At 58.2% G+C, this 27,092-nt stretch overlaps 1 protein-coding gene across 2 annotated transcripts in view; it reads right to left on the reverse strand.

Annotated features, from left to right (window-relative positions):
* Positions 1–642: 642 nt before the first annotated feature.
* The window catches only part of DLGAP3 (DLG associated protein 3), a 160,510-nt gene continuing 134,060 nt past the window's right edge, over positions 643–27,092 (reverse strand). Inside the window, exons 3-11 of one of the 2 annotated variants that reach the window (XM_075909188.2) lie at positions 24,240–24,445; positions 20,127–20,241; positions 17,129–17,363; positions 14,891–15,231; positions 13,997–14,082; positions 12,024–12,451; positions 10,245–10,336; positions 9,607–9,750; positions 643–5,650 (exon numbers count right to left, since the gene is read on the reverse strand). In XM_075909188.2, the coding sequence (XP_075765303.2) occupies positions 5,432–5,650; positions 9,607–9,750; positions 10,245–10,336; positions 12,024–12,451; positions 13,997–14,082; positions 14,891–15,231; positions 17,129–17,363; positions 20,127–20,241; positions 24,240–24,445 (1,866 nt within the window). In that variant the 3' untranslated portion in view covers positions 643–5,431. The remainder of the gene's footprint in view (positions 5,651–9,606; positions 9,751–10,244; positions 10,337–12,023; positions 12,452–13,996; positions 14,083–14,890; positions 15,232–17,128; positions 17,364–20,126; positions 20,242–24,239; positions 24,446–27,092) is intronic. The other variant, XM_075909190.2, reaches the window with a different exon arrangement.

Consider the following 27,092-nt stretch of genomic DNA (forward strand, 5'->3'; position numbering starts at 1 on the left):
GGATGGCTTGAGGCGTTTCCTCCTTTCTCGCCAGGGCCAGTTCTTAGACTCCAGCCACGGACATCTCCAGCCACGGCACCCTGCCCTTTCACCTTGCTCTGTCACTGCCAATGGTTCCTGAGCCCCTCCTGCACCGGCCCGGGAGCTGTGTCTGCTGCCAAGGGTGAGCCTCGGGGCCACACACAACCAGCTGGTTTGCCCAAGGGGGTAGCCCTGTGGTGGGAGACAATCCTTCGAAACCAGCCCAGCAGCTTGTGAGCTGGGCTAAAGCATCACCTCTACCAGTGCCCCTCAGCCCTGACCTGGGGTCCCCGAGACGCTGCTCCTGGATGACTCAGGCAAGGGCACTCGCTGTAGCTCGACTAGCCAAGCTGCTGCCTGCAGCGGCTGTTAGAAGCCCCCTTCTAGTCCCAGCCGAGGTAACATGCAGGGCCCAGCAAGCTAATAAAGTCTCTTGGCAGACCTAGCAAGCCGCCTCACAACACAGTGAGTCATGCAGGAGACACCGGGTCAGGTCTGCATCTTCCCCAGCATCGTGACAAGCCACCAGAGGAGAGCAGCTGGTCCCTGCTATCATGAGCTGAACCCAGCCCTCGCTCTCCCCTCCCCCAGACAAGAAACTGAGACACAGGACACGAAGGGTCAAAGGTGAGACTAGCACCGGCTAGGAGGATGGTGCCAGACCCCGAGTAATCAAAGAATCATCTTTATTACAATACGGCTAAGTTTGTTACAATAAAAATGAAACCACGTGTCACGGTCACTGTACAGTATTGTTTGTCTTACAGAACTTACAAGTGGAAGGGCTTCCCCTTCCAGGCACATTGCTAAGAACTAAAGTGTGGACGGAGGCAGAGAACGGGTGAACCGAGCTGATGCTTGCTTTCCTGGCCAGGACAGTGACCGCAGCATTCAGAGCACTGGATGCTGAGCAAGGACACTCCTGCCTCTCCCAGCTGGGCCAGGTCTCTTGCCGCGGGTGTTTTTTCATGAGTCTCTGTTCCAGGATATATTCATTGGAATCCCCCTTTAAACATCTCTTTTAGTCAAGGAATCTGGGGCCATAATATGATTCTTCTAAACCCTTCCAACAGGACAGGTGTACAATAGAAGCCAGGGGAGGTTTTAGCACCAGGTCGTGCAATGGATCCCATCCCATCCCATCCAAAGGGGGGGATATACAGACCCCAGGTGACTGGCGCATTGTTCTTGGTAGAATTAAGCTTTTCTCCCTCTGCCCACCCAACCCAGCATGGTTATGGAATCTCCCATCACATCCTACTTGTCCCAAGTGCTGCCAGGAGATATCCCAGCTTGCTCCAGGCAGGACATCCCCCGGGCCTGAAATTGACTATTCAGGAGCACCTGAGGGATCCAGTCTGGGATGGGGGCCTCCACAGTACTAGGTGCTGTATAATATAATAGATGGAGTTATGCCATTTCATAGAACTGGAAGGGATCTTGAGAGGTCATCAAGTCCAGTCCTCACAGCAGGACCAAGTGCCATCCCTAACAGATTTGTCCCAGATCCCTAAATGGCCCCCCTCAAGAACTGAGCTCACAACCGTGGGTTTAGCAGGCCAATGCTCAAACCATGGAGCTCCCCCTGTATGCTCATAAAAAACATTCCTTCTCCTAGCCATCTGGCCAGCTAGGTTGTGGCAGGTGTCCCTGCACCCTCCCTTGTGGCCACTTTAGCCACTGTTCTTGGGATCTTTCCTGTCCTGTTCCTGTCTGAACCAGGGTCTCTCTGAGATGGCTGAGGGGGCAGGGAGCAAGAGCTGGTACAATCATGGGGTGGCAAGAAAAGAGGGTCCCCCCTGGAAGGGTTTCACAGTGCAGGGGGCTCCCCGGTTGTAAAGGAGGGGCAATGTGAGAAGGCAGCACTGAGTTTTTTCCTTGACCCTACAGGGCAGTGAGTCTGGCCTACCCGTTTTCCCAGGGCAGGACCCCAAGCTGCGTGGGAGAACTCTCTCCTCCCCAGCCTTACGGGCCTCAGGGCAGATAGAACCGACTGTGCTTTGGGGGGAAGAAGGGGGAAGAGAGGGCACCTCCCTCTAACAGAGCATGAGTCTGAGGGCATTCCCCACGACCACAGCCCTTCAGATTTATGGGGCCCCAGACAGTATTGTTAAACTGGGGCCCCCAGAAGAACCCCTCCCCGGCATTGTTGACACACCCCGAGCTCTGTACATAGCAGACCCTGTGGCGGCCCAACAGGGGGAGGGGGGATGTGGCAGCACAGGATACTGAGCCAGCTGGCCCGCCTCATGGCCGCAGACAGACAGTTCCCCACAGAGACCCCCCCGTACCGTACCTTCTCCCTCACACAGAATGTGCCATGCCAGCACATCCGGCCCTGGGAATACGGTCCCTGCCTAAGGAGATGGCAGCGTGCTGGGTGTGGAGAAGCTGCCCCGCTCTTACCTGCTGTCCCGGTGGGGCCCCAGATTTTTGGATGCCCTATGCAGTGTCTGCCCAAGGACGGCTCAGACAGGGCACTGTGCATGCCGTATCATGAAGGATGAAAGGTCCTTCCTGCCATAGAGGAGGGGGCTCTTGTAATGCAATCGCTCATCTGCCCCTCCCACCCGCACCTCCGAGAGCAGGAATTCAGCCGGGGGAAGGGCAGACCCACACTCATGTCTGGGGTCTGTCTCTGCTGAGAGGAAGAGCTGGGAGCTTTAGTTATGCCACGGGGTTCCCTGTGCCTCTGTTTCCCCCTCTGCTGAGGAGAGCAGGGAGGCCGGCAGGCAGGAGCCGGTGCAGCTGTTACTGTCACTGCCGTGGTCTGAACAGAGCAGTCTGATCCTCCATCACCCCCCCCCCCCCCCCCCGGCCCATCTCTTCCACCAGGGGTGGAGCACCACCGCATGAGAACAGCCACGTTCCACGCTCACTGTGCTGTAACGGGCTGCATGAGGCTCAGGGTGACGACTGGCAGGCCCCAAGCCAGGAGCCAGAAACCCCACCACCGCCATCACCACGGCAACCTTCCATTTGCCCTTCCTTCCCTGCCAGGGCTTTGCTTTCCCAGCAGGCGTGAGCGACAGAGACTGACAAAGGAGGGTGATTCCTGGAACGCGGCGACCGGGAGCTGCTGTCCCTGGGCGCTATAGGCCAGATAGAGACTGAAGGCTAATATGCTGGTCTGCCCCAGTCCTTAGTCAGGCTGAATCTAGTGAGGCCTCTGGGTCTTGGCCCTGCATGCTTCCCCCTGGACTTTCTTTCTCTGCTCTGCTCTGTAAGGCACCGGGCTGCAATGGAGGGGCCCTGGCTTGGCGTCTGTGAACCCAGGTGAGTCCCCGGGCCGGGAGACAGTGTGGGCTGGGTGGCAGGAATAAAGGGAGGCTTTGGCCAAGCTGGCAGGCCCCTGGGAGCTGCAGGGCAGGGAGAGGAGCTGGGGAGCGTTTGTGGTGGGGGAGGAGGACAAGATGACTGTGGGCTTCGCTGGGGTTGGCGCAGCTCAGTCCTGAATGCCTACTGCTCCCGTTCTTTTGCAGTCTGGGAAGGGCTTCTTTACAGGCTGGACAGCCAGGACCGGCATGGCCAGCCCCATCACAGCCTGGCTGGAATCGAACCTCCCTCTTCAATGCACGGGGAGTGCAGTGCGATCTTTGGCGCGGCTGCTCATGCACAGGCATCCCCCAGATTTTCCATACCAGAACCCGCTCCCTCCTAGCTGAGACCCCCGTCCCAGGGGTTGGTGACCCTGGGGTTGAAAGCCCTGAAACTCGATCATTGCACAGAACAGAGGTGGCGAGTCACGCCGGCCCTGCTTTTCACCCCGCAGTTGGCCCCCGCATCCCTGCGACATTCGGACAGCCCAGCGCTTTACACGCGCCCTCACCCAAGCTAGGGCCGGATCGCCATCTGCAGGGGTAACTGCTACAAGGGTTTTCTCACCTTCCTTAATAGTACATACAATGCACGGAGCCAGCACAGTAACACCCTAGGAGGGGCGAGTCCTCTTCCTCCTACAGCAAGGTGGGTTGTCATTCCCCGCTGTCTCCTCCAGCCTGGCCCCCGGGGTACAGCTGTACCTTTCAACCAGATGCAGACGGGTCAGAACCAGTGCCCTGCACTTGGCCTTCTGCACTGGTTGCTCGAAAGATCAGGCTTGTCCTTTTAGCGGGAGGGAGGAAGCAGTGAGGGAAACTCAACCCAAAACCGACCCCAACGACCTCGGCTTCTGCCAGCCCTTGCCAGACAGAATCCAAACCCTGCTTCCCACCAGGATTACGAAGCTCTCCCAAGACACTTGTTCCCCCCACCACTCCCCACCACCCTCGAATTTCACTCCCAGGATAATCTAGTCAGACCAGCCGCTGGTGGAGAAATCGAAGAGGGATGGAAAATAAAGTGACCCACCAAGTTTTGACCTTCCGTGGCTAGCGGGCGCACCCCCGCGCCGTCCCGCGAGTCATGCTTGCAGGAAGGGAAAGGAAGGAAGAGAGAAGAGAAATCATAGCAGATTCTTACTGGCGATGTACATGAAGGGAAAGCAGGGACTGGTTTTGCTGCTGCCACGGAATTCCTGATGATCTGATATCCCAGTCTCACCAGCAGGAACACAGCTGTGGTCATGTGTAGTTTTTGTTTTATTCCTTCGATTATATGTATATATGTATAGAGGTCTATGACCCTGGATTCCCCGAGGTGCCCAGGCCAGAGGCAGGGGTGAGAGCGAACCATGGCTGGGGTGCATGGAGAGACCGCCCCTCGTGCCTGCCATGGCCCGAAGCCTCATGCCAGCAAGGGAAGCCGGCCCGCCGGGCTGCTGGGAATGGTGGCTTTGGCACAGGCTCCCCCGCTGGAAGGAGCTCGGCGGCGCTTCCCCTGAAAGACGCTTTGTTTGCATTGATCTGAGGAAATGGGGAGAGGACACATGGGAGGATAAGGGGGACCTGCCTCCACCCCCCCTGCAATCAGCTGTGTGGAGGGGCCACCTCCTTCTCCAGTGGAAGGGGGGAAGTGGAAGAAGAGGAGGGTGTGAGGAGAGGAGAGGGGGAGTCATAGAGGAGAGGGGGCTGCAGGGAGAAAGGTAAGAAGAGCTCGGAAGGGAGGGCACGGGAGAGTGCAGGGCAGGGGAGAAGGGCCAGGAAGAGGAGACGGAAGAGCGGAGATGGAGGGCAGAAGAGGGTTCAGGGCGGAGAGGGGGCTCAGGGAGAGGGCCAGGGGAAAGGCCAGGAAAGGGGTTTGTGGGCAGGCAGGATCAGGGCCCGGGGGAGCCGGCCCCGCAGGGAGGGGCATGAGGGCAGGACAGAACCAAGCTTGCGTTCATTCACCGTCGGATCCATGAATCACGAGACGATAAAAAGTCGAGAAGCTGTGAGTGGGCCCAGAGCTGCCCCTGCGGCTCAGGCCCTGGCCATCACAGTGAGCTGTGCACTCCCTCTGTCCAGTACAGGTAGAAAAGCCGGGGCTCCCTTCACAGCCGGGTCTGGGCCTCAGGGATGTAGATCTCAATACTGTCTGCACTCTCGGTGGCTGAGTTCTGACGGAAGGAGGCTGCTCTCTTGGCCGCCAGGAGCCTCTTCCGGGCTTCCTGCCTCTGCCGGTCGACGGAGTCCAGGGAGCGTTCTTTCACGGGGTGCACTTTGGAGCGTGGTGGCTTCTTTGGTATCGGAGGAGGGACCTTCTTCTCTTCCTGCTCAGACAGACAGACAGAATGGGGCTTAGAGGGGCTTCCAGGAGGTGTTGGACATTTTGTGTTAGAGGGCGTGTGTCTGAGGAGGCGTGTGCCAGGCGTGTGCACATGTGAGTCTGTGTGTTCCTCGGGGGGGGGGGATTCACAGCTGTGTGACTGCGTGAGAGACCATGCAAGGGAGTGCACGGTGGGTGTGCACATTTGTGTGTGTGTGTGTACTTGTGCATGCACATTCAAGCATGTGTGCGTGTTTGTGCATCTGTGTGCACATATCTGTAGGTGTGTACATCTGTCAGTGTATACACAGCTGTCTGGGGGTGAGACCATGCAAGAGAGCACACTTTTGAGTGGGAGCCTGCCTACGCGCTCTCATCAGTGCAAGAATCTGGATGTACATGTGCCGCTATAAACAGATGTGTGCTTGCACATCCGTGTGCACCTGCATACATGCGAGCCTCCCACGCTTTATGCATATGTCTGCCTCCAGGGAGGAACGGGTGTGTCTGGGAGCGTATATCCCCAGGCGTGGACCTACCTCTATGCAGAATAAGTGGATCAAATTCTGTGCTGATTGGTACCCCCATTCAATTCACCAGTCCCAGGGGCGGAGTGCAGTCCTGGGGCTTGAAAGTCAGCACAGAATCTAGCCCATTGCCTGCATACGTGCTGCTTGCATGCTGCATTTGCACATTGCGGACCAGGAATGTGGCATCTGCCTGCAATTGTGTTTGATCGGGGGAACATTGCACCAGAGTTTGAGTCAGTGTCACGGATAGCAGCGCTGCAAGGGGGTGAGAGGACCGGAATTGCTTTGGTTTGTCCTACGCTCAGTGTGTGCGTGCCAGGAGCATATCTGTACCTTTGAAGATAACATCAAATAGAGGACATGCCGTAGCTGTACACGAAAAACACAGGAGAGAAAAAGACTTTGTTTGGATTCTTTTTTTTTTTTTTAAGCATTCACTAAAGAGGCCTGTTGATTTTCCCTGGTGCAAATCAGCAGCACCAGCTAAGGAGAAGAAAAAAAAAGAAAAGAAAAAAGAAGGCAGCTGTGATCATGGACTTCTCACCTCCCGGACTCTTCCCCTCTGAAACTGACAGTATCCAATCTAGGATGGAATATGCATAACGGCGGCTTCAGGCTGAGCTCTGCCAAGGGAGAGACTACTTTTAGCTCTCTCAGGCTGTATCTACACTTGCAGCTGTATCTACACTAGGTACAGCACAGGCACTAACTGTGGAGCTGCACACTGCAGGGAAAGGCACCGGCAGCAGGGAGGCAGCGGGACACGGAATGCTACAAATAGCCGTGTAAACGTGCATGGTGCTGCTTGGGCATGTGTCCCTGGGGGGTTCAGGGCTCTCTGCTCTATTCACCTGGGCGGTGACTCACTGTCTACATGGCTGTTTACTAGGGATGTAAAAGGTCGACCACTTAACCAGTTACCCAGTAAGCATTAACCTCACCGGCATGCTTACCTGGTAACTGATTAACCAGAGGGCCAGGCTCAGGGGAGCCACTCCACACCCACAACGGCCTGGTCAGCAAGACCCTGGCTGCAGCAGACCCAGCGGGAGCAGCCCTCCAGCCGTGGCACGGTGAAGCCTCCCAGCCACGGTGGGCACAGTGCGGCAGGTCCAGCTGGGCGAGTGCCGCCCCCTGGCTGCAGCATGGTGGGCCCAGTTAACCGCTTAAATGATTACAATTATGTTGTTTAACCGCTCAGCTTTTTAAATGGGTTTTTACATCTCCACTGTTTACACCCCTGCTAGGTGGGGGTGTGACGTCTGTTTACGCCCCTGCTAGGTGGGGTGTGACGTCTGTTTACACCCCTGCTAGGTGGGGATGTGACGTCTGTTTACGCCCCTACTAGGTGGGGATGTGACGTCTGTTTACGCTCCTGCTAGGTGGGGGTGTGACGTCTGTTTACACCCCTGCTAGGTGGGGGTGTGACGTCTGTTTACGCCCCTGCTAGGTGGGGATGTGACGTCTGTTTACACCCCTGCTAGGTGGGGGTGTGACATCTTTTTACACCCCTGCTAGGTGGGGGTGTGACGTTTGCACTCTCCACCTACCCGGAGCAGAGTCGGGCCCCAAAGGCTCCAGCTGCAGGAAGGTTTCAGGACAGAAGGGCTCGGGCTTTGCTAACTGATCCTGGCCACACTCACAATCACAGGGCTCCCACCTCTCTGTCCCTCTGCAGCCGTAGCCCAGGCCGGGTCATCCCCCACCCCGGCCCCACAAACCAGGGAAGGGGGAGAAGAGGTTACTCTCTACTGAGATGAGCAGGGCCCAAGGTTCCTTTGTTTCCTGGCCTGCCCCATCTCTCCACAAGAGGGGGCTGAGGGGAGCATGAGATATGCAAGACAAGGAGAGAAGGGTGTCCGCTCTGTAAGCCACACACACACTTAGGAGAAGGACCACGCCCCTTTCTCCTGGGGCTGGGCAAGAATCGGGGTGCCCTGCGACAGACTGCTCCTTTCGGCTCTTCCCAGGCTCCAGCCAGACCTCTTGCATTTGCTACCCATGGGGGTTGGGAGCCAGTTCCTTCTCTGCATGACTTCTATGGGGAACACAGCTGATATACAGTAATTCTTCATTTACCACTAGAGAGATGTTTCAGAAAATTGTCCTGTTAAGTGAAAACGTGTTATGCGGGGTCAATTTTCCCATTGAAAATAATGGAAAAGGTGGGGGTTGCGTTTCAAGCGGGGGTGTCTGTTGGGACCGGGACATAAGGTTGGGGGAGAAAGGGGACTGGATTACAGCAGGGAGGGGAGGTGTTTGGCTCTGGGGAAGGGAAGGGGAGGAGAGGGGAGGGGGATTGGGTTGGGAGTATGCCCCTGTGACGGGTCTGCCAGGACCCGCACTGCAACCGGTGAGGAGGGGTCACCGGGGAACGGCACAGCGACCGGCGAACCCTCCACCACTTTGCAGGGAGGCAGGGGAAGCCCCGCGCAGCCACCGGCAATGGGCCAGCTGGGGAAATCGTGTTATTCCAGGGACGGTCGTGTAATTCAAAAAATATTCCCTAAAAAAATTGTGCTAGCGTGAAAATGTGTTAAGCGGGCACGTGTTAAATGAGGAATTACTGTACACACGAGATCCGATTTTGCACCTGCGCCCCCTCCCCCCAACAAACCCTCTATTCTTCTGCCAAGCCAGGAATGCACCTGCTAACAATGCCCCACGTGTAACAACATAAGAGCTGCCACACCTAGTCAGACCACGGTCCACCCTGCCAGTCTCCAACAGAGGCCCACAGCAGAGGTTAAGGAGGAGTGTGCAGAACAGGGCGACTAAGAAGTGATCCACCCCGGAATCTGGCAGTCAGAGGTGTAGGGGAATCCGAAGTATGGGGCTGCATCCCTGACCATCTTGGCTAAGAGCCATTGATGGACTGATCCTCCATGAACTTCCCCAATTCTTTTTTGAATCTAGTTACACTTTTGACCGTCACAACATCCCCTGGCAATGAGTTCCACTGGTTAATTGTGCATCATGTGAAAAACCTGCTGCCTGTTAATTTCATCAGGTAAGCTCAGATTTTTGTGTGGTGTGAAGGAATCAAACTCTTCTCTACTCACATTTTACATGCTGTTTGTGATTTTTTTAGACCTCTAGCCTCTCCCCACTTAGTTGTCTCTTTTCTAAGCGGAAGGGCCCTATGGTCTCCCCACATAAGGAAGCCATTTTACATCCCTGATCATCTTTGTTGCCCTTCTCTGACCCTTTTCCAGTTCCACCCAGGGCTTTTTGCGATGGGGCGTCCAGATCTGGAGACGGTATCCAAGGTGTGAGTGAACCTTGGATTCACACAGTGGCATTATGACATACGCCGTCTTTGTCCTTCAGCGAGAGACCAACAAAACCTGCCTTTGTGTCCTGTGGAGTGAGACCCCAGCTGCCCTTACTCCTTCTCAGCCTCTCAGCACTCACGCTCTGATCCCCTTACCTTGGGCTCAATGAGTTTCCACCCATTGGCCTTGAGCTGTTGAAGCTCCGCAAACTTCAAGCTGACGTCCTCGATGGACAACTGAAGGAGGTCCCAGAATCCAGCCAGGTCTTGAAAGGTGGGCATGGGGAATGCATTAGGGTCCTTCGGAAGGGGGAGAAGACAGACAGATTAGGTCCTTATATACTCTCACCTCCCTGCTCGAGTTGACGGGGAGTGGAGCTGGGCTGTCTAGCCCTGACTGGATTAAAAATGTCTCTCTTAGCAGGGCTGGGACAAAATGTTTCAGGTGAAGTAAGAACCAGGCTGGGCCTTTCGCCCAGAGCCCGAAGCAGCCCCTGATGTGGGAGAAGGCTGGGAATTGTTATTACTGTTTCATTGAAATACTGATGCAGCTGTTGTGTCCTGCTAGCGATGAAATAACCAAATCACCACGAGAAAGAGCCGTGTATTGCCCACCGAACCTGGGAGCCAGCCTTAAGCATGTTGGGGGTGAGCGTCCTACCCTTTGGGTGGCACCTCACTATGGAACCATCTCCAGCTGTGCAGGGTGCAATGGCCCTGCTGCCGCCCCAGCCCAGATGTGCGTCAGACAAGACACACCCCGGGGAACCCATGAGGAAGGAGGAGGTACTCACCATGTTCTGCTGGCAGAGTCGGAAAAACTGTTGGACCTTCTGGGACATCAGAAGCTGGGTGCTGCCCACGGCGCTCCGGATCTTCTCCAGAACTGGGAAGGCACACGGAGAAAAAACCGAGGGGTGAGGAGATCACTAATGACCTGCAGCTGCATTACCCAGACCCCTCCCAGCTCCGGGGATGCAGCCAGCACAAGCCTGACAGGGTATTATATGCCACCAAGCCTAACCCCCTTAACCCTTCGTGAGCTGGAAGGCACCATGTGCAGTGCCCGTGCAACCACTGGGTCATGTTCCAAAGGGGGTACAGTAGGTCCGGATGGGCGGTTCTAAAAGTTCATGTCTGAGTCGATTGGTTGGAACTCGGAATGCATTTCCCCCCAGAAACAATGATAGAAATGGCAGTTAAGGTCCCAGGCTCCCCACTACTGAACCGATAATGCTGTAGATTTGCCATGAAAAATCGTAGAAATGTTGGGTTTTATGTAACCGTGAATGCTGAGGATGAGAAGGCAGATGGAGACTCTGAAGGGGACTCCTGGGTATCCCCGGGCTGCCACCACTCTTCCCGCACTCTGTGACGGCTTCTGCTATTACCCCCAACTCCTTGCTGCCTCCCCCCCCCCCCCCGCGGGCTGCACCCAACCCCCGCTCACTAGGAGGCCTGAGCACAGGCCCGAGGACTCTGGAGGCGCAGGGGGTGGCCGTGCAGCCAGTGGCAGGAGAGAGGCGGCGTTTTCTCTTTCAAAGGGCCACTTCTTTCCAGCCGCTTGTTGGCGCGACGGCCCCTTGCTGTTCCGGAGTCCTTCAGCCCACTCACTACCACCTCTGGCTCCTGCCAGCTCCCCTGGCTGCAGGCGACCTTTTGTTTCTACGTGCAGATGTTCGTGACTTGGGGAGCGCCTGTACACCAGGTACTCAGGGCTGTACAACACCTGTCCGGGTCTCTGTGCAGCCCTGGGTAACTGGTAAACAGGCGTAAAGCCGACAGACCTGGGTCATCGGCAGGTGGGGTTAAACCTGCAACCTCAGGGGCTAAAGCCTGTGACTGTACCAGGTGTGGGGAACCTGCAGCCCGGGGGCTGAATCCGGCCCCCAGCTAGCTTGGATCCAGCCCCTGAGGCTCAGGGCTCCCCCCTAGCATTGGGGAGCTAGCAGCCCCCTCCTGCCCAGATCCTGAACCCCCCTTCTGTTCCTGCTCTATCCCTCCCACCCCAGCCTGCTCCTGCACCTTGCCACCCTCCCAGACTCACTAATCCGCAACCCACTCCTGCACCCGCCCGCCTGCCCAGCCCCACACCTCTTGCCTGCTTCCCTGCATCCCCCTCTCACATCCCGAACTCCTCATTTTTGGCCCCACCCCAGAGCGCAAGGGGGCCCACAAGATCTACTAGCCTGCTCCCCGCCCCGGATCTGGTGTGTGAGGGGAACATGGGGTTTTGTTTGGTTGGTTTTTTGTTTGGTTGGTTTTTGCTTCTCACATTTGTGCAGCCCCCAACTGACGCTTCCGTGGGTCAGCGGCCCCCCCCCGCCCAAAAAAGGTTCCCCGCCCCTGCCCTACTGCACGAGCGAAAAGCCAGCTGCCTCTCAGCCGAGGCTGCAGAGCCAACTTCACTCGCCCCAGTCAGTGGTCTGTGTCTCTGGGTTACACAGACGCTCCCTGAGTGCCTGTGGGGATACTCCAGGCTGCGTGATGCTGAGCAAGACTCCAGCACCCCAACCCTAGGGGGATTCTTGGGTGCATCCTCCTTCCAGTCTCACAGCCCCATCTGGACTCACTCTCCTCTGGCAGGTCATAGTCCTCGGCCTCCCGCTCCATCTGCTGGCACCAGCCCTCCATCTTCTCCACCTCGGCCTGCAGTAGCTTAATGAACCACTCCCCGTCCCGGTGGCAGGGAGAGGCCCTGCCGGAGTCGGGGAGGCTGCGGGAGCCCCGGTCGATCCAGGAGTCCTGCCGGGGCACCTCCACCGTGTCATACTGCATCTGGTAGTCCTCCCGGTAGGCCCACTGGCCCTGCGTGTGCACCGTCTTGTACACCGCGTACTGCCGGCTGGACGAGTCCGGCTCCGAGGAGTGCCGCTGGAAGGGCCGTCCGAACTGCAGGGCCTTGTCCTCTGTGGCCACCGACAGGCCCGGGAAGCCTTCCAGCTCCAGGTCTGCCTGCACGCCGGCCGTCACGCTGTTGGAGCGCTTGAAGCGGGCCCGCCTGGGGACAGGGCGGGAAAGGGGTTATGGGGCATTCATCCCGCAGCAGGAGAGGCAGCGGCAGGAGCTCCGGGTGGGGGAGACAGCGGAGGTGGGGAGTAGTGGACGAGGTGGCGCGGGGGGGGGGGGTCTAAGGAAACCTACCCAGCTGGAGCGGAACCCCTCGTTCCGAGCCCACCCCGGCCCACCCTGCCCAGCCGGGACCCTCCTCCCCTTGCAGGAGCGGAGCGAGGGGCCGCGCTGCCGCCTCCCTTTCCACAGAAGCTGGGCTGGGAGGCTCACAAGCTGCCGAGCTCCCGGTGGTCCGTGGGGAGAACCCGCAAAGAGCCGCTTCCTCGTGTTCCCTCATTTCAATGCCTTCTCTCCTGCTTGCGCTCGTCTGTTGCTATGGGAACGGGCCCTGGACAGATGCTGAAGGACGGGGAGAGGAACACACACGTGCTCAGGGCCCTTGTCGAGCAAAGAGACGGAACATGGAAGAGTTCCCCTCAGATGCCCTTCAGCGACTCGGCCGTGGGGAGACAGGCAGGGAATAGCCCGGCCTGTCTGAGAGCAGGGGTTGGGTCAGAGCTGGGCCCCATAAAGGGCTTTTTTGGCCTCCACCTCTGGCCATCTCCACCCGATTCCACCTGACCGCTCAGCCTCTTCCTCTGCACAGCTGGGTCACAGCTGTTCTCCCGCCACGGCCATGCCTTGGGCCCAGCCTCGCACAGCCCCGGGCCCCGCTGGTCTCAGCCAGAGCCTGCAGAACTGCGCTTCCGGATCCGAACTGGGGGCCTCTGTGAGACAGGCAGATTCGAAAGCCCAGAACTGCACCCCAGCTCTGGGTCAGAACCGCAGGCAGAAAAGCAGCTGCTGATCGCAGGCACCCGGGAGGAATCACTTCCCAGCCCTGCTCACACCTGCCAGACAGCTGCAGATCCCTCGGCGCCTGCCCAGCGTGCAGAAAAGCCCAGGCAGTGCGGAGAGGGGTGCTGTACCCAGGGGCCCAGGGTAATAAACGGGCTGATAAGACAATGAGCGGCTCAGGGGAGGCGCTAACGAATACCAGAGCCTCCTGGGTGAGGATCTGAATCTCTTAGCAAGGTTGTGACAACTCGGGAGCTGCTTGTTGCCCTGTGCGACGTGCATTTGCTAAGCCTCAGTCCGTTTTGCAGTTGTGCCCACAGCACAACCTCTCCGCTCATCACAAGCAGCAGCTTCTTTGACAGCTGGCAGGCCCAGCAGCTGGATGGGCCAGAGGCTGACCTAGCTACCCCGCCCGCGCATGCCCTCAAGTCCAGGCGGAGGCACGTTGCACAGGGAAGTTTGGCCAGCTGCCGCCTGCATTGCCCATTGATTTATGAGCTAGCGGGGAAACACAGCTGTACTTAGCAGTCAGCTGAAGATGCTGCAGAGCTCTTGGGATGCTCCGGAGAAGAGGCAGGTTGTGAATGTTTAGTTTGGGGGAGGCATTGTGTGAAAACAATGAAGCCAGAGCCGGGGCTGCGCTGAGCCTTGCTCCTGGAGGGATGCAGCGATAAAAGCTGCATTTAACCAGCCGTACCTTTTGTCTTCTTCCACTTGCACCCCGATGGAGTGGAATTCCCTCTGGCTCCTGCTTTCTGTGTCGGAATCAGAGATCGTCTCCACCTGCGGTGGTGATCAGAGGGAGAGCATGTTGGGAGAGAATCGCTCCACCGCCTCGGGCGCAAGAGACTCATGCTTTTTAATTTCCGTCAGCAGATGCAGCAGCGCAGCAGTAGGGAAGCCAGAGAAACAAAGCGCTAATGAAGGCAACGGCCAGGCAGCTCCAGGAGCATCTAGCACAAAGACGGAGACCGGAGTCCCCTTGCATTGTTGATCAAGGGCAGGGTGTGGCAGGAAGAAACCTGGCGCTGCCACTGCTTGTTGGCAAGATGATTTCATGCCGACACGATGCCCCGTGCAACTCATCTTGGCAACGGCTGCAGAGCCAGGTCGGGGGGTGAGACCTTGGTTTGGAGCAGAGTCACAGAGCGTAAGAGAGGGCATGGCTGAAGGGGAGGCGAGGCACCATGCATTGGCAGGGCCCTCCCAGTCTGCAAGTATCTGCAGATGTGGGTGCGGATTTCCGCAGCTCACTGTTGCAGATGCAGTCACAAATACAAATGTTGTGTCTAGAACCCTGCAAACCTGGGGCTATCCACTTTATATCTGCAGGTATCCCTGGACATGGCTGCAGAGATATGCGGATCATTTTTGCAGAGGCGGATACCAATTTTATATCCACGCAGGGCTCTATGCATTGGGACCCTGTATCAAGCCCCAGTTGCCAAGCCTGGAAGGGCCAGTGTTGGGGTCCTGCAGGGAACTGTGAGTCAGAGAGCTACCGTGCAGCATTGGCAGCTAGATCCAGATGGATCTGGGTCCAAGTGTAGCTCTTGGAGACTCCAGGGAGCCAGGGGAGAGCGACACCTACCTGAACTCCAATGGACGGGCGCCATTTCCTCTGCCGTGCCAAGCTCCTCAGCTCTTCCCTGCCTGGGATGGCCTTGATGATGAGTGTGGATGGCTTGGAAGAGCCCCTGGGCTGGACTGGTGGCAGATCCAAGGAGAGGGCGGTCACCTTGGAGCTCTCCAAGCTCTCCGTGGAGTTGCAGCGAGCCGCGGCGTCTTTGGACCACGAGGGGCTCCGGGCAACCTCGCTGGGGAGGTAGCTTTCATGGGTGGACTCAGTGCTGCTCTGTGCCGTGATCGAGATGAGGGGCTTGGCTTTCATTCCTGCAGGGATAGGAGGCGGCGCTTTTCTGTAGCTGAAGGCTGTCGTGGGAGAGGGACATGAGAAAAAGCCCCGTGAGAGAGAGACACATTCTTGTTTCCTAACATGAATGAAGGCCAAACTTAAGAACATCAGAACGGCCAGACTGGGTCAGACCAAAGGTCCATCCAGCCCAGTGTCCTGTCTGCCGACAGTGGCAATGCCAGGTGCCCCAGAGGGAGGGAACAGAACAGGGAATCATCAAGTGATCCTTCTTCTGTCACCCATTTCCAGACAAACAGAGGCTAGAGACACCATTCCTACCCGTCCCGGGTAATAAGTATTGACGGACCTAACCTCCATGAATTTATCTAGTTCTTTTTTGAACCCCGTTACAGTCCTGGTCTGCACAACTTCCTCTGGCGAGGAGTTCTACAAGTTGACTGTGCACTGCATGAAAAAATACTTCCTTTGGTTTGTTTTAAATTTGCTACCTATTCATGTCATTTGGTGACACCCCTCCCCCCATCCCCGGTTCTTATAACTTTTCCTTATTCACTTTGTCTGCACTGGTCATGATTTTATAGACCTCTGTCATATCCCCTCTTAGTCTCGTCATTTTCTACGCTGAAAAGTCCCAGTCTCGCCTCTTCCTCCTGCATCCCCACAGGGTGCTAGACCTAGCAGTCAGATCCTTGGCTGCTGTGAAGCTAAGCAATTCTACTGAACCCGTTTACACCAGCCTGGGAATTGGCCCTACCTTGCAACATCAGCCAAAGTTACACACTCTATGGGTACGTCTAAACTACATGCCTCTGTCGACGGAGGCATGTAGATTAGCCAGATCGGCAGAGGGAAATGAAGCCGCGATTAAAATAATCGCGGCTTCATTTAAATTTAAATGGCTGCCCCGCTCTGCCGATCAGCTGTTTGTCGGCAGACCGGGGCAGTCTGGACGCGCCGCGCCGACAAAGAAGCCTTTCTTGATCGGCACAGGTAAACCTGGTTTCACGAGGCATACCTGTGCCGATCAAGAAAGGCTTCTTTGTCGGCGCGGCGCGTCCAGACTGCCTCGATCTGCCGACAAACAGCTGATCGGCAGAGCGGGGCAGCCATTTAAATTTAAATGAAGCCGCGATTATTTTAATCGCGGCTTCATTTCCCTCTGCCGATCTGGCTAATCTACATGCCTCCGTCGACGGAGGCATGTAGTCTAGACACACCCTATATAACTGCCAGTTAACTGTGAGCTTGTGGCGAGGGACACGCAAGGTTCATTTGCTTTTGGAACGGCTGTTTGGCCAAAGGGACCAGGCGACCCTCAAGTGAGGGAAGTTCAGGGTGGGGCAAGCCCTGAGGCTGACAGCAGAAAAGGGGAGAGAGAAACAGACAGGCTCAGGGAGAGAGGAGGGGGAAACAGAAACAAATGCAGAGAGGAAGGAGGGTTGACAGACAGATGGGGGCCTTGGCGGGTGGGAGCACAACCCAGTCGGACACTCTTAGCGCCCCCAGCGCCAGCCATGTGAGCTGCTGCCTCGGTGAGGCTGATGTTTCCCGCCTGCCCAAGGGCTGCGCTGGGGCTGGCAGCCCCCACAGCTCCATGGCAGGTGAGCCCACTGGCTACTTAGCCCAGCCCTCGGAGGGCATCCCCGAAAGATGGTGGCAAAGTGGGGCAGGGGGAAGCATTGGGTGCCGTCTATGGGAGGGGGAAGTTGGTGGGCACTTCCCTCTATGGAGAGGTAGGGGGACCCTCTGTGGGTTAGCAGGGGGTCCCTATGTGGGGTGAGAATGGGAGGGGCTGGTGAGGGTCCCTCCATGGGAGGGGGGAGAGAATGGCCCAGGGGGTTTCCTCTGTGGGAAGGGACAGGGGTCAGTGTGAGGTCCATGTGGGCCCCACCACCCCTGTACGGCAGGAAGGACCCCTGGGAGCAGCGCCACGGAGCAGAGCCTGGGACTCACAGGTGCTGGGCTTCAGGATGCTGCTGGTGATGGCTGGCCTGGGCGGGGCAGACATGGAGAAGAGCGAGAGGCAGTCGTCGTCCTGCGAGCAGCCCGCCTGGATGGCCCGCAGGTAGCTGTGGCTCCGCATGCGGAAGCAGCCGGGCAGGTCCAGGGCCTCCACAGCCTGGGACTCCACCTCGCCGAAGACGGACTCGCAGACCGCCTCAAACTGGTGGTTCAGCTCCTCGTTGATCTGGGGAGACGGGGGGAGGGGCGATGAGGGGCCTGGGCAGCTCTGGGAGGGTCCAGCGCCCCCCGCCCCCAGCACCATCCTCTACGGCAGCGGTTCGCAAACTTTTGGGCATCACGCCCCCTGTCTGATTTTTGAGAAACCCTCACGCTCCCCTCCCCCCAATAGCAGCAAAACTTGTTGAGCAAAAAAAAAAAGAACTGACCGGGGCTGAAAAATAGCAGAGAAACTTAGGGGGAAGGATTGACAGTGGGGGGGGAATGGGACACCTCACGCCCCCTCTGGAATTTCTTCATGCCCCCTCAGGGGGGCACATCCCCCAATTTGGGAACCCATGCTCTACGGCAGTGGTCACCAACCAGTAGATCGCAATCTACCAGTAGCCTCTGACAGGAGATCCTTCCTGATTTGGCCAGGAAGCTCTCAAGCGCTGATGCCCCTCCACCCATTGTCCTGCTGCTCCTGCCCTCAGGATTTGGGGAGGAAGTGGGGTGGAGTGAGCAGGGTGAGGCCTTGGAGCAGGGGTGGGGGCTCAGAGAAGTGGGGGAAGGAAACCGGGCAAGGATATTTGGGTTTGAGGTAGATCTTACTTTGCACTTACATTGAAAAAGTGATCATGTGGTTAAAAAGGGTGGAGACCACTGCTCTACGGAGACACCCGAGGGGCTACAGGGAACGACTCGGCCTGGCCCCAGCCGGTTGCTCCAGGGCTGGAGTGATGTTGAAGCGGCTGGCCCTGCATCCGCCCCTCCCCACTCACCCAGCCCCTCCGACTCCAGCCAGCGGGGGACCCTTCAGCGGGGCTCAGCAACGCACAGCCGGCCACTGCCCACACCCTGCCCCCTACAGTGCTCCCTCTGGCGGGGCAAGACGGGCGCTCAGTCTCCACACCTCAAGCAGTCGCTGGCCTCTGCTGAGATGGCCGGTCAGTGTGGCGCACGCTGGCTTCCCTGAGGCACACACCTGCCCGCGGGGGACACGACTGAGACCCACCAAACACACTGCACAAAGGCTGCCGGGATGCTAACTCTCCTCGTCCCCCTGGCTGGATTTGGCCCAGCGACCGAGAGAGGAAGCCCCCCCGGCCCCTTGGCCAAGCTGCCAGCAGCCATGGCCTCTCTCCTCTGCCGCAGCTCTTGAGTCCTGCGACCGGGCAGCTACCTCTGCTGGTGCACATCTGACCCACGGGGCTTGATTTCAGTGCTGACGCTGCCCAGCCGTGCCCCACCGAATGGGAGGCAACTCCCAGTCAAAGCTGGGTCACTCAGCCACTAGAAGGCCCCAGGGACAGCTTGAGCCGTTCCTGCACCCCGGGCAGCGGGCGCACGACACATGCGCGGCTCCACCCCCGGCGCTATGCACCTTACAGCTGCCATCAGGCGCCGTGTGCCCGGGGCTGGGGGTCGCGCAGCACCTGATGGCAGCTCTAAGGGGTGGCTGGGCATGCGGCGCCCCTTACAGCTGCCATCAGGTGCCCCCCCATAGGTTGGCGCCCCGGGCAGTTGACCGGCTAGACCTCCCCTTAACCCGGCCCTGGAAGGCCCCTCTATCTCTGCTCCTGACAGACCCTGGCGCTGCACCCAGGCGCTAGTCCTGTCTGAGGGAGACCCTGGCGTCTGCTGGGGAAACACTCAAAATTCAAACCCGGGACCGAGGGGAGGTGAAGTCGGTCCGGGCAGCGCTAGAAGCAGCAGCCCTGGGACTGTGGCAGAGACAAGCTCTTCCACAGATGTGACCAGCCAGGCCTGGTGCCACCAAGAGGTTCAGAGAAACTTCCAGAAGCTTCTCCAAGCCAAGTCCGAATGCTCACAGCCCCCTTCATCTCTATACCGGCTACTCTTTGGGGCTGGCTGGCCCGGGAAGATGGAAATAGGGGCCGGGGAACCTTTGCCCTGCTGGGTCGTTGGTTTGAATCCCGCTCAAATCACCAGTGATTAGCACCTGACGCTTGTGTGATGCCTTCTACGAGGTGCATCAGTGGGAGAAAAAACCTCAGCGGGTGACAAATGTGGAGCGTGGCTTGGCAAAGCAGCCAGCAAGTGAAAGGGCCCTGGGTGCTAAAATCCCCTCAGGATGGACTAGATTGTAGCACTTTGGAAGGGCAGCCTGGAGGAGCTTACCTGGCCACTGTGCCGGTTGCACCCTTCTCCCCCAGGAACATCAGTTGGATGCCATTTTCTGGGGCTAACAGGCATGCAAAGGGGGGGGGCAGAAAACCAGCCCACGCTGGGAGCAGAGAGGAGGGGGCTGAGAATGGCAGCCAGCATTTGGGTGCCAGTCAAGCCCCTGAGAAGACAGCATTGTGCATTGCCACTGATGGGGGGTCACGGCCAGCTCAGGCAGGGCTGTAGACGAGCAGGCAGCATGAATCGCGGGGGTGGGGGGTGTTGCGGAAGCAGAGCCACTGCGGTGAAGGGGCAGAGCTTAGGTGGTGCATGCCGAGGACTCTGCCACCCCCCCAAGACTCAGCGCCCCCATGCTGCAGATTAGCACGTGCAAGGTGGGGCTGGGGGCAGGTGTCCATGAGGCAGTGGAGAGCGGCCAGGCCTGCCCCGCACACCAGGAGGCTCCACTCAGCACCTAACGGGCAGGCCTCAACTCAGCCGCACCAGCCTCTCATTCAGGAGCTGGGCTCTTACGAAAATCCAGCCCTGTGGTGGATGCTGAATCGGTCCAAACACCATCCCTCTCCCCACCCGAGCGTATCAGCTCCAGCGACTGAGGGCACGAGAGCCAGGCGCCGCGACGGGCACTGCCCCACCTTACCTGGCCAGTGGTGAAGGAGCGTCCATAGCCCTGTCCCCGAGGGTGCATTCTGGACGGGGTGCAGCAGCTGGGACAGGTACAGATATATGAGTCAGAATAGTGCCTACTTGCAAACCTAATGAGAGACAGCGGGGGGAAAAGGATTCGGACCAAAAGCAACACATTCAAGCAGAGCATTTGGAAACAGCTCAGTGCCTGGGCTCCCGTCGGCTGCTGCCATCCGCACCCCCACCCATCACGTGCTCACCACCCCCTCTGCAAACTCCCCACGCAGCCCCCGAGCCAGCTGGGGTTTCTCAGAGCCCTGGCGGGCTTGAGACCCAAGCAGCTTGCTGGGAGGCAGCCCTAGCCAGTCCACTTCTGGCTAGGCAAGGCCCATGTGTCGGGCATATGATTGCACAGCTGACCCATGGTGCTCCACACCACCCCGGAGCAGAGAGACGTGTTGATAAGCAGGGCAGGCTTCAGAGTCATAGGTAGCAGCATGGGGCTGACAAAAAGAGGGTGAGCCAAGGCCATGGGGAGAAACAGAGCAGGTTACCGGGCAAGTGTTGCATCCTTACCTGGGCCGCCAACACCTGAGAGCACTATAGCCTTGCTGACACAGGGACTGCCACCACTGGTGTGAGCCCCTCACACAACCCCATGCAGCAGTGCAAACTCCTACTGCTGGCCTGATTTACATCAGCCTAGTGCAATGGTGCAAACCTTTATCTTTAAACACAGTTTGTACCAGTCCAGCATAATTGACACCAGTGCAGACTCTTAATACAAACACTGTTGGCACCAGTGCATGATTTACACCAGTGCAAACCCCTCGTCTTAACACTGCAGTGTGATTTGCACTCTAGGGCTACGTCTAGACTGGCATGATTTTCCGCAAATGCTTTTAACGGAAAAGTTTTCCATTAAAAGCATTTGCAGAAAAGAGCATTAGATTGGCACGGACGCTTTTCCGCAAAAGCACTTTTTGCGGAAAAGCGTCCGTGCCAATCTAGATGCACTTTTGCGCAAAAAAGCCCCGATCGCCATTTTCGCGATCGGGGCTTTTTTGCTCAAAACAAATCTGAGCTGTCTACACTGGCCCTTTTGCGCAAAAGCTTTGCGCAAAAGGACTTTTGCCCGAATGGGAGCAGCATAGTATTTCCACAAGAAGCACTGATTTCAGACAGTAGGAAGTCAGTGTTCTTGCGGAAATTCAAGCGGTCAATGTAGACAGCTGGCAAATTTTTCCGCAAAAGCAGTCTAGACACAGCCTAGCATTTAATCCCAATTTCAAAGCAGTCACCCTCTGCCCCATTCCTGCAACAGTGACAAATTGCACCAATGTGAAATCCCACTGCACTGGTGCAAACTGTGTTTAAAGTCCCTCTTAGCCAGGAGTTTACAACTGTGGCTAAAATCCCTGCAGAGACAAGATCCAACCCTTAGAGAGTCAGACAGTTCAAACTTTCTCTGAACCCCAATACTATTTGTTTCACAGATCTGGATGCACAAAAATGCCTGGTTACTTGTGCAACTAACTCCCGTTACTTGTGCACCTAACTCCCTTTACTTGTGCTATTAACTCCTGGTTACTTGTGCAACTAACTCCCATTACTTGTGCACCTAACTCCCTTTACTTGTGCTCTTAACTCCTGGTTACTTGTGCACCTAACTCCTGTGTCTACAATTGGATCCCCTCATGTGCACGCTGCACCCACACAGAACCTCCCCGCGCCAGTCTGTGCCCACTGCTCCGAGCGCTGGGTCTGGACCCCTATTTGCAAATGCAGCTGCAGTAATTGCACATGCAAATGCCCAGGAAGCTGGATATCATCTGTGTGGGCACATTTACCAGAGCTGCGCCATCAAACCCACGGGCGTTTGGAACAAGTATTTCTGAAAATCTGGGTCCTCTAAAAATAGGCGGGACACTTGCATTTCCTGTTTGTGTCGGCCCTGCAAAACTGACTGTTTCCCAGTGCAAAAGCTACTCGCCAGCATTCGTGGAGGTCAAAGAAAATGGAAGAGTTTAATCTCCTGGAAACTGTCCTGGCCCCGTGCTCCCTCCCAGCCGGAAAAATCTTTGGGCCAGGGATTCTCTCCTTGGACGTGTATGTGCAGCCCCTAGCACAGGTCACAACCAGGGTCTTTGGGCACGACAGAAGTGAACACGATAAAGACTAGACACAACAAGCGAGTAGAGTTGTGTAAGGCTGATCAGTTTCATTATTCAAATCTCCCTTCACTAAGCTGACCCAAGGGTGTTTAAGGTGCAAATCTGCGGGGGGAGGGGAGGCGAAGGGTTGGTGAAATCCATGGTGGTCTGGTTCTGTGGGGCTTCATTTAAAAGAATAAACTGTGTATTTTAGCCTGAATTCCCTGCCAGAGACACGGTGGAATCCATCTCTCACGAAAGCTGAAGTAAAACCTCTCCAAGCCCCTGCACCCACCGCTCCAACATGCGTCCCCAATACCCCCACTCTGCACCCATCTCCCCAACATCCTTCTCTGACAACCCCTCCCCCACACTGCACAAGGGATGTAACTAGTCAACTACCCGATAAGCATATGAGTAGTGACTCAACAAGTCGCTTCCCATCCCCCTTGCTGCCACTGCCAGAGAGAGGCAGCAAGGGATGGGGAGCAGAAGCTGATGCTTTGGGGAGCTGGCTTAAAAGCCAACCCGCCCCAGCATCGTCTCGGGGGGGACGGGGAAGCAGAGGCGAGAAGGGGATCAGGCAGAGTCAGGAATCAGCTGATTCCCAGCTCAGTCCCAGACACTGCACCTCTGCTTTTGAAATGTATTAAGAGCTGCCAAAAAAGCAGACAGCATTTTTCCCTGACAATGCAGAGGCGCAGCCGGGGGGATGGGAGCAAGCCAGGAATCGGCTCTCCCGGCTCACTCCCAGTTCCCCCCGCTGAGTGTCTGCTTTTTAAATGTATGAAGAGCCACCCGGCTCCTAATGCATTTAAAAAGCAGAGGCGTAGGGGAGGGGGGACCAGGCACGAGCTGGGGAATCAGCTGATTCCTGATCCCCCCGCTATGCCCCTGCCTTTTAAAGAGCCCGGCGGCTCTTAATACATTTAAAAGGCAGAGCCGCAGCAGGGTGAGCTCACTGGCCGGGAGAGAACCCAGCTGCGACTCTGCAGTTTCCCCCCTTATCAACTAATCAAGTAGTCTATGGAAATTCCACCCACTACTCAATTAGCTGATTACCCGCAATTTAGCATCCCTGCTCTGCACCCACCTCCCCAACATCCATCCCTGACAACCCCTCCCCCATCCTGCACCCACTTCCCCAGCCGTCCCTCCCCCCACCCTGCACCCACCTCCCCAATATCTTTCCCCAACCACCCTTCCCTTGCCGTGCACCCACCGCCGCAGCATCCGTCCCTAACAACCCCTCCCCCACCTGCACCCACTTCCCCAACATTCCACCCTGCACCCACCTCCCCAACATCCTTCCCTGACCACCCCCCGCCACCTTGTACCCACCTCCCCAACATCCTTCCCTGACCACCCCTCCGCCACCTTGTACCCACCTCCCCAATATCCTTCCCTGACCACCCCCCGCCACCTTGTACCCACCTCCCCAATATCCTTCCCTGACCACCCCCTGCCACCTTGTACCCACCTCCCCAATATCCTTCCCTGACCACCCCCCGCCACCTTGTACCCACCTCCCCAATATCCTTCCCTGACCACCCCCCGCCACCTTGTACCCACCTCCCCAACATCCTTCCCTGACCACCCCTCCGCCACCTTGTACCCACCTCCCCAATATCCTTCCCTGACCACCCCTCCGCCACCTTGTACCCACCTCCCCAATATCCTTCCGACCACCCCTCCCCCACCTTGTACTCACCTCCCCAACATCCTTCCGACCACCCCTCCCCCACCTTGTACTCACCTCCCCAACATCCTTCCCTGAGCATCCCTCCCCCACCCTGTACCCACCTTCCCAACATCCTTCCCTGAGCATCCCTCCCCCCTTAATCCCTTAATCCCTCCTCCGCCCTTAATCCACATCCTCCAAAATCCTCTCTCCTCCCTGCCTCCTGCCCCTCTCCCAGCCGGCATCCCCAGAGGAGGTTCCTAGTGGGCCTGGCTCTCAGGCCGTCTCTTACTTGGTCCTGGCCTGGTCTACGCTGGAGGAGCGGCGGTAGCCATCTCGCCGGGACAAGCCCTTGGGAGACACCTTAGTGCTGGCCTCCGAGTCGCCGCTGTCGTCGTCCCCCATGGCCTTGATGTAGCTGCCGCTCCGCATCCGCCGGCAGGGGATCTCGCCGTCCTTCCCCGCCCCGGGGTAGGCGCTCCACTCGTCCTGCGGCACCTGAGCCAGAAGAGCCCCATGGAGGGCAGTCGGATCAGGGAGCTCGGGGCAGCGGAGCAAACGGGGGGGCGGGGGCAGAGACGGTGCCCAACGGTTGGGGGGGCACAATTGAAAGGCTCGCGTGGCGTGCAGCAGGGTTACGGGCAGGGCATAGAAACCCTGGCGGAAATCTGGGGGTGGGGCCACATCTCCCCACGTGACTCACCCGCCACGTGGAGCAGACTCAGCTATCCCCTGGACAGCTGCACGGTCCGGCGGGGATACTGGGGAGATGCAACGCCGGGGGAGAGCCCAACGGAGCCACAAAGTCAGTCCAGGTCCAGCAGCTTGACAAGACTCCTCCTTCTGGCCGTGACAGACAGGGCCCCTCCTCGTTACAGCAAACACTGCACCAAGGAGGGGCAACCAATCTGCCACAAGAGGAACCCTCCCTTCCCCCAGCCTGCAGCTCAGAGCAGGATGGGCCTGGATCCTGGCTCTGGGCGCCTAAGCCAGGGCCTCTGGCCGCCTGGCGGGACTTGATTCAGCCCGTCTCTGCCCCGAGCCGTGTCGGTAGCGTTTGGTTCACTCCCTTCCTCGCGTCCCGTTTTCCAGGGAGGCGAAAGGGGCCGTTCTACTGACACCAGCGCTGCTAGAACCAGAAGCTTGCTGTGCTGACGACTGCACGTTCGGGCTGCTGGCTGGGGTCAGAACCTGCCCCGAGCTCCCAGACAAAGGCCAGGTGGCCAGGGTGAGCTCGGTGTCCTCAACGAGAGAACTTTGTTCCTCTCCTTACCCTGACGGCCTCCCTGTGGGGTGCCCCACAGCCCCCTGTCCCGGGGCGTGGCCCACCCGAGTCTGTTCATTGCTCCCACCCTCGCCCCTTTGGACACAGACTGCAGCTAGCCCTGTGATACCCAGGACTCCCCCTCACGGCGCCCCCGGCAGGCGAGACTGGGCCAGATCCCACCCAGCGCCGGTGCAGCCCCTGGTGCCCGGCATGCGGCGGCATGGCCCGAGCCAGGAACAGAAGAGCAAAGCAGCTGGAAGGGCACAAGAGACCCGAACCCACAGAGGCGCCTCTCTGGCCACTCTGGGGTAGGGTGGCCATTCGTCCTCTGAGCCCCAGGCTGGGCCAGGGACGAGCCCATGTCAGGGAATCCCTCCATCCCGCCCTCCCCAGCCAGCCAGGGTGCTGCGGTGACTTGCGCCAGCCCCAGGCAGATGGTGCAGAGATGGGGAGTGACAGCTGAGCTAGCCAGCACGGATTCCAGGCAGCTTCCCCTGGGGGCTTCAGCAGAGAGGGGGGAACCCCCGGCAGGAGCCTTCCTGTCTGGGTGGCTCAGCCCAATCAGCTCGGGCCTACGGCCTGGAAATTTCAGCGGCTCCGCCACGGTTTCCCACCATCCTCTCTGCTGCCTCCGCTGCTTGGATGCCAGCTGGCTGATGCATCCGCGAAAGGGGGCCGCTCCAGCCATGCGCAGCGCCACGGCCCCGTGGGAAGGGGGAACTTTGCGCCTGCCGTGTCCTGCCCGTCCATCACACGGGCGAGGCAGCCTCCTCTCGGGGTGGAAAGGCAGCAGCACAGCCAAGAACCCCCGGCTCTGCCCAGATGGCCGAGGGGCAGGCGAACCCCAGCCAGAGGAGCAGAGGGCGGGAGGGGGCGCCTGGAAGAATGAGACCCACTGCCCCGTTGAATCTTGGGAGAGCAGATCTGCTCCCTCCTACACCAGGTGGAAACTGGAGGGACCCATGGAGACGTCCCTGATTGACAGCAGCGTGAGAGCCGAATGCGGCTTTTCCCGGCCCCACAGACTGGCCTGGGCATCCGTTTCCCACGCCACCGCGTGGAGTCGTGCACACAGCCTGACTCGGGGTGTCAATCCAGAGCAGCTCTGCTAAGGCCAGAGGGGTCAGCGTGGATTTACGCCAGCATGACTGAGAGCCAGATTTGGCCCACGGTATCTCCTGCCCCTTGGAATGACACCAGGGTGGGGTGACCCCGCTGGAAGCAGAAAGGGACCAGCAGAAAGGCAGCAGAAAGGGACCAGCACCTGACAGGATCTGGCCCCAGAGAGCTCACAGGCCCACACGCACAGGCCCACGCCCCCCTTCCCCCTTCCTGCCCCCTTCGCAGCAAGGGCCATGTTGAAGCTGGAGCGGGGCCCATCTCAGGACAGGAAGGCCAGGCGCTAATGGGCTCCTTAGGAAGGCAGGTCATTTACATTTTTCCAATCTGTGCTAAGTGAGGCAAAACAAACAGCGGCATGGCTCAGCTACGCGCCGGGCCTGGCCCCGTGAGGGCGCGGGACACGCGATCAGGCAGGCCGGGTTTTTCCATCCCGGCGCCTCAGACAGAAGACTCCTGGATCCGGCCCAAAAGCCACTTGTGAGCTGAGGGCAGAGTCATTTCCCCCTTCAGCTCCAAAGGCCTCAGACAGTGTCATCTGCTCCGCCCCAGGGTGGCGAAGCCGGCTCTCCGAGAGGCATCTGTGCTCAAGGGAGTGGGGGCGATGGCAGGATTGAAGCTGGGGCGCCCAGGGCCGCTTTGGGAGGCAGGGAGCTCTGCTAGGGCCTGTGAGGACTCCTGATGGGCAGCAATGGGAATCCAAGGCGGGAGGTAGCCCAGGCCCAGACAGAGCTGTAAGTGCTGAGCAGCTCCCGGGAC

The sequence above is a fragment of the Pelodiscus sinensis genome, chromosome 26, assembly GCF_052426305.1.
Source record: "Pelodiscus sinensis isolate ZL-2025 chromosome 26, ASM5242630v1, whole genome shotgun sequence".
Taxonomy (NCBI): domain Eukaryota; kingdom Metazoa; phylum Chordata; order Testudines; family Trionychidae; genus Pelodiscus; species Pelodiscus sinensis.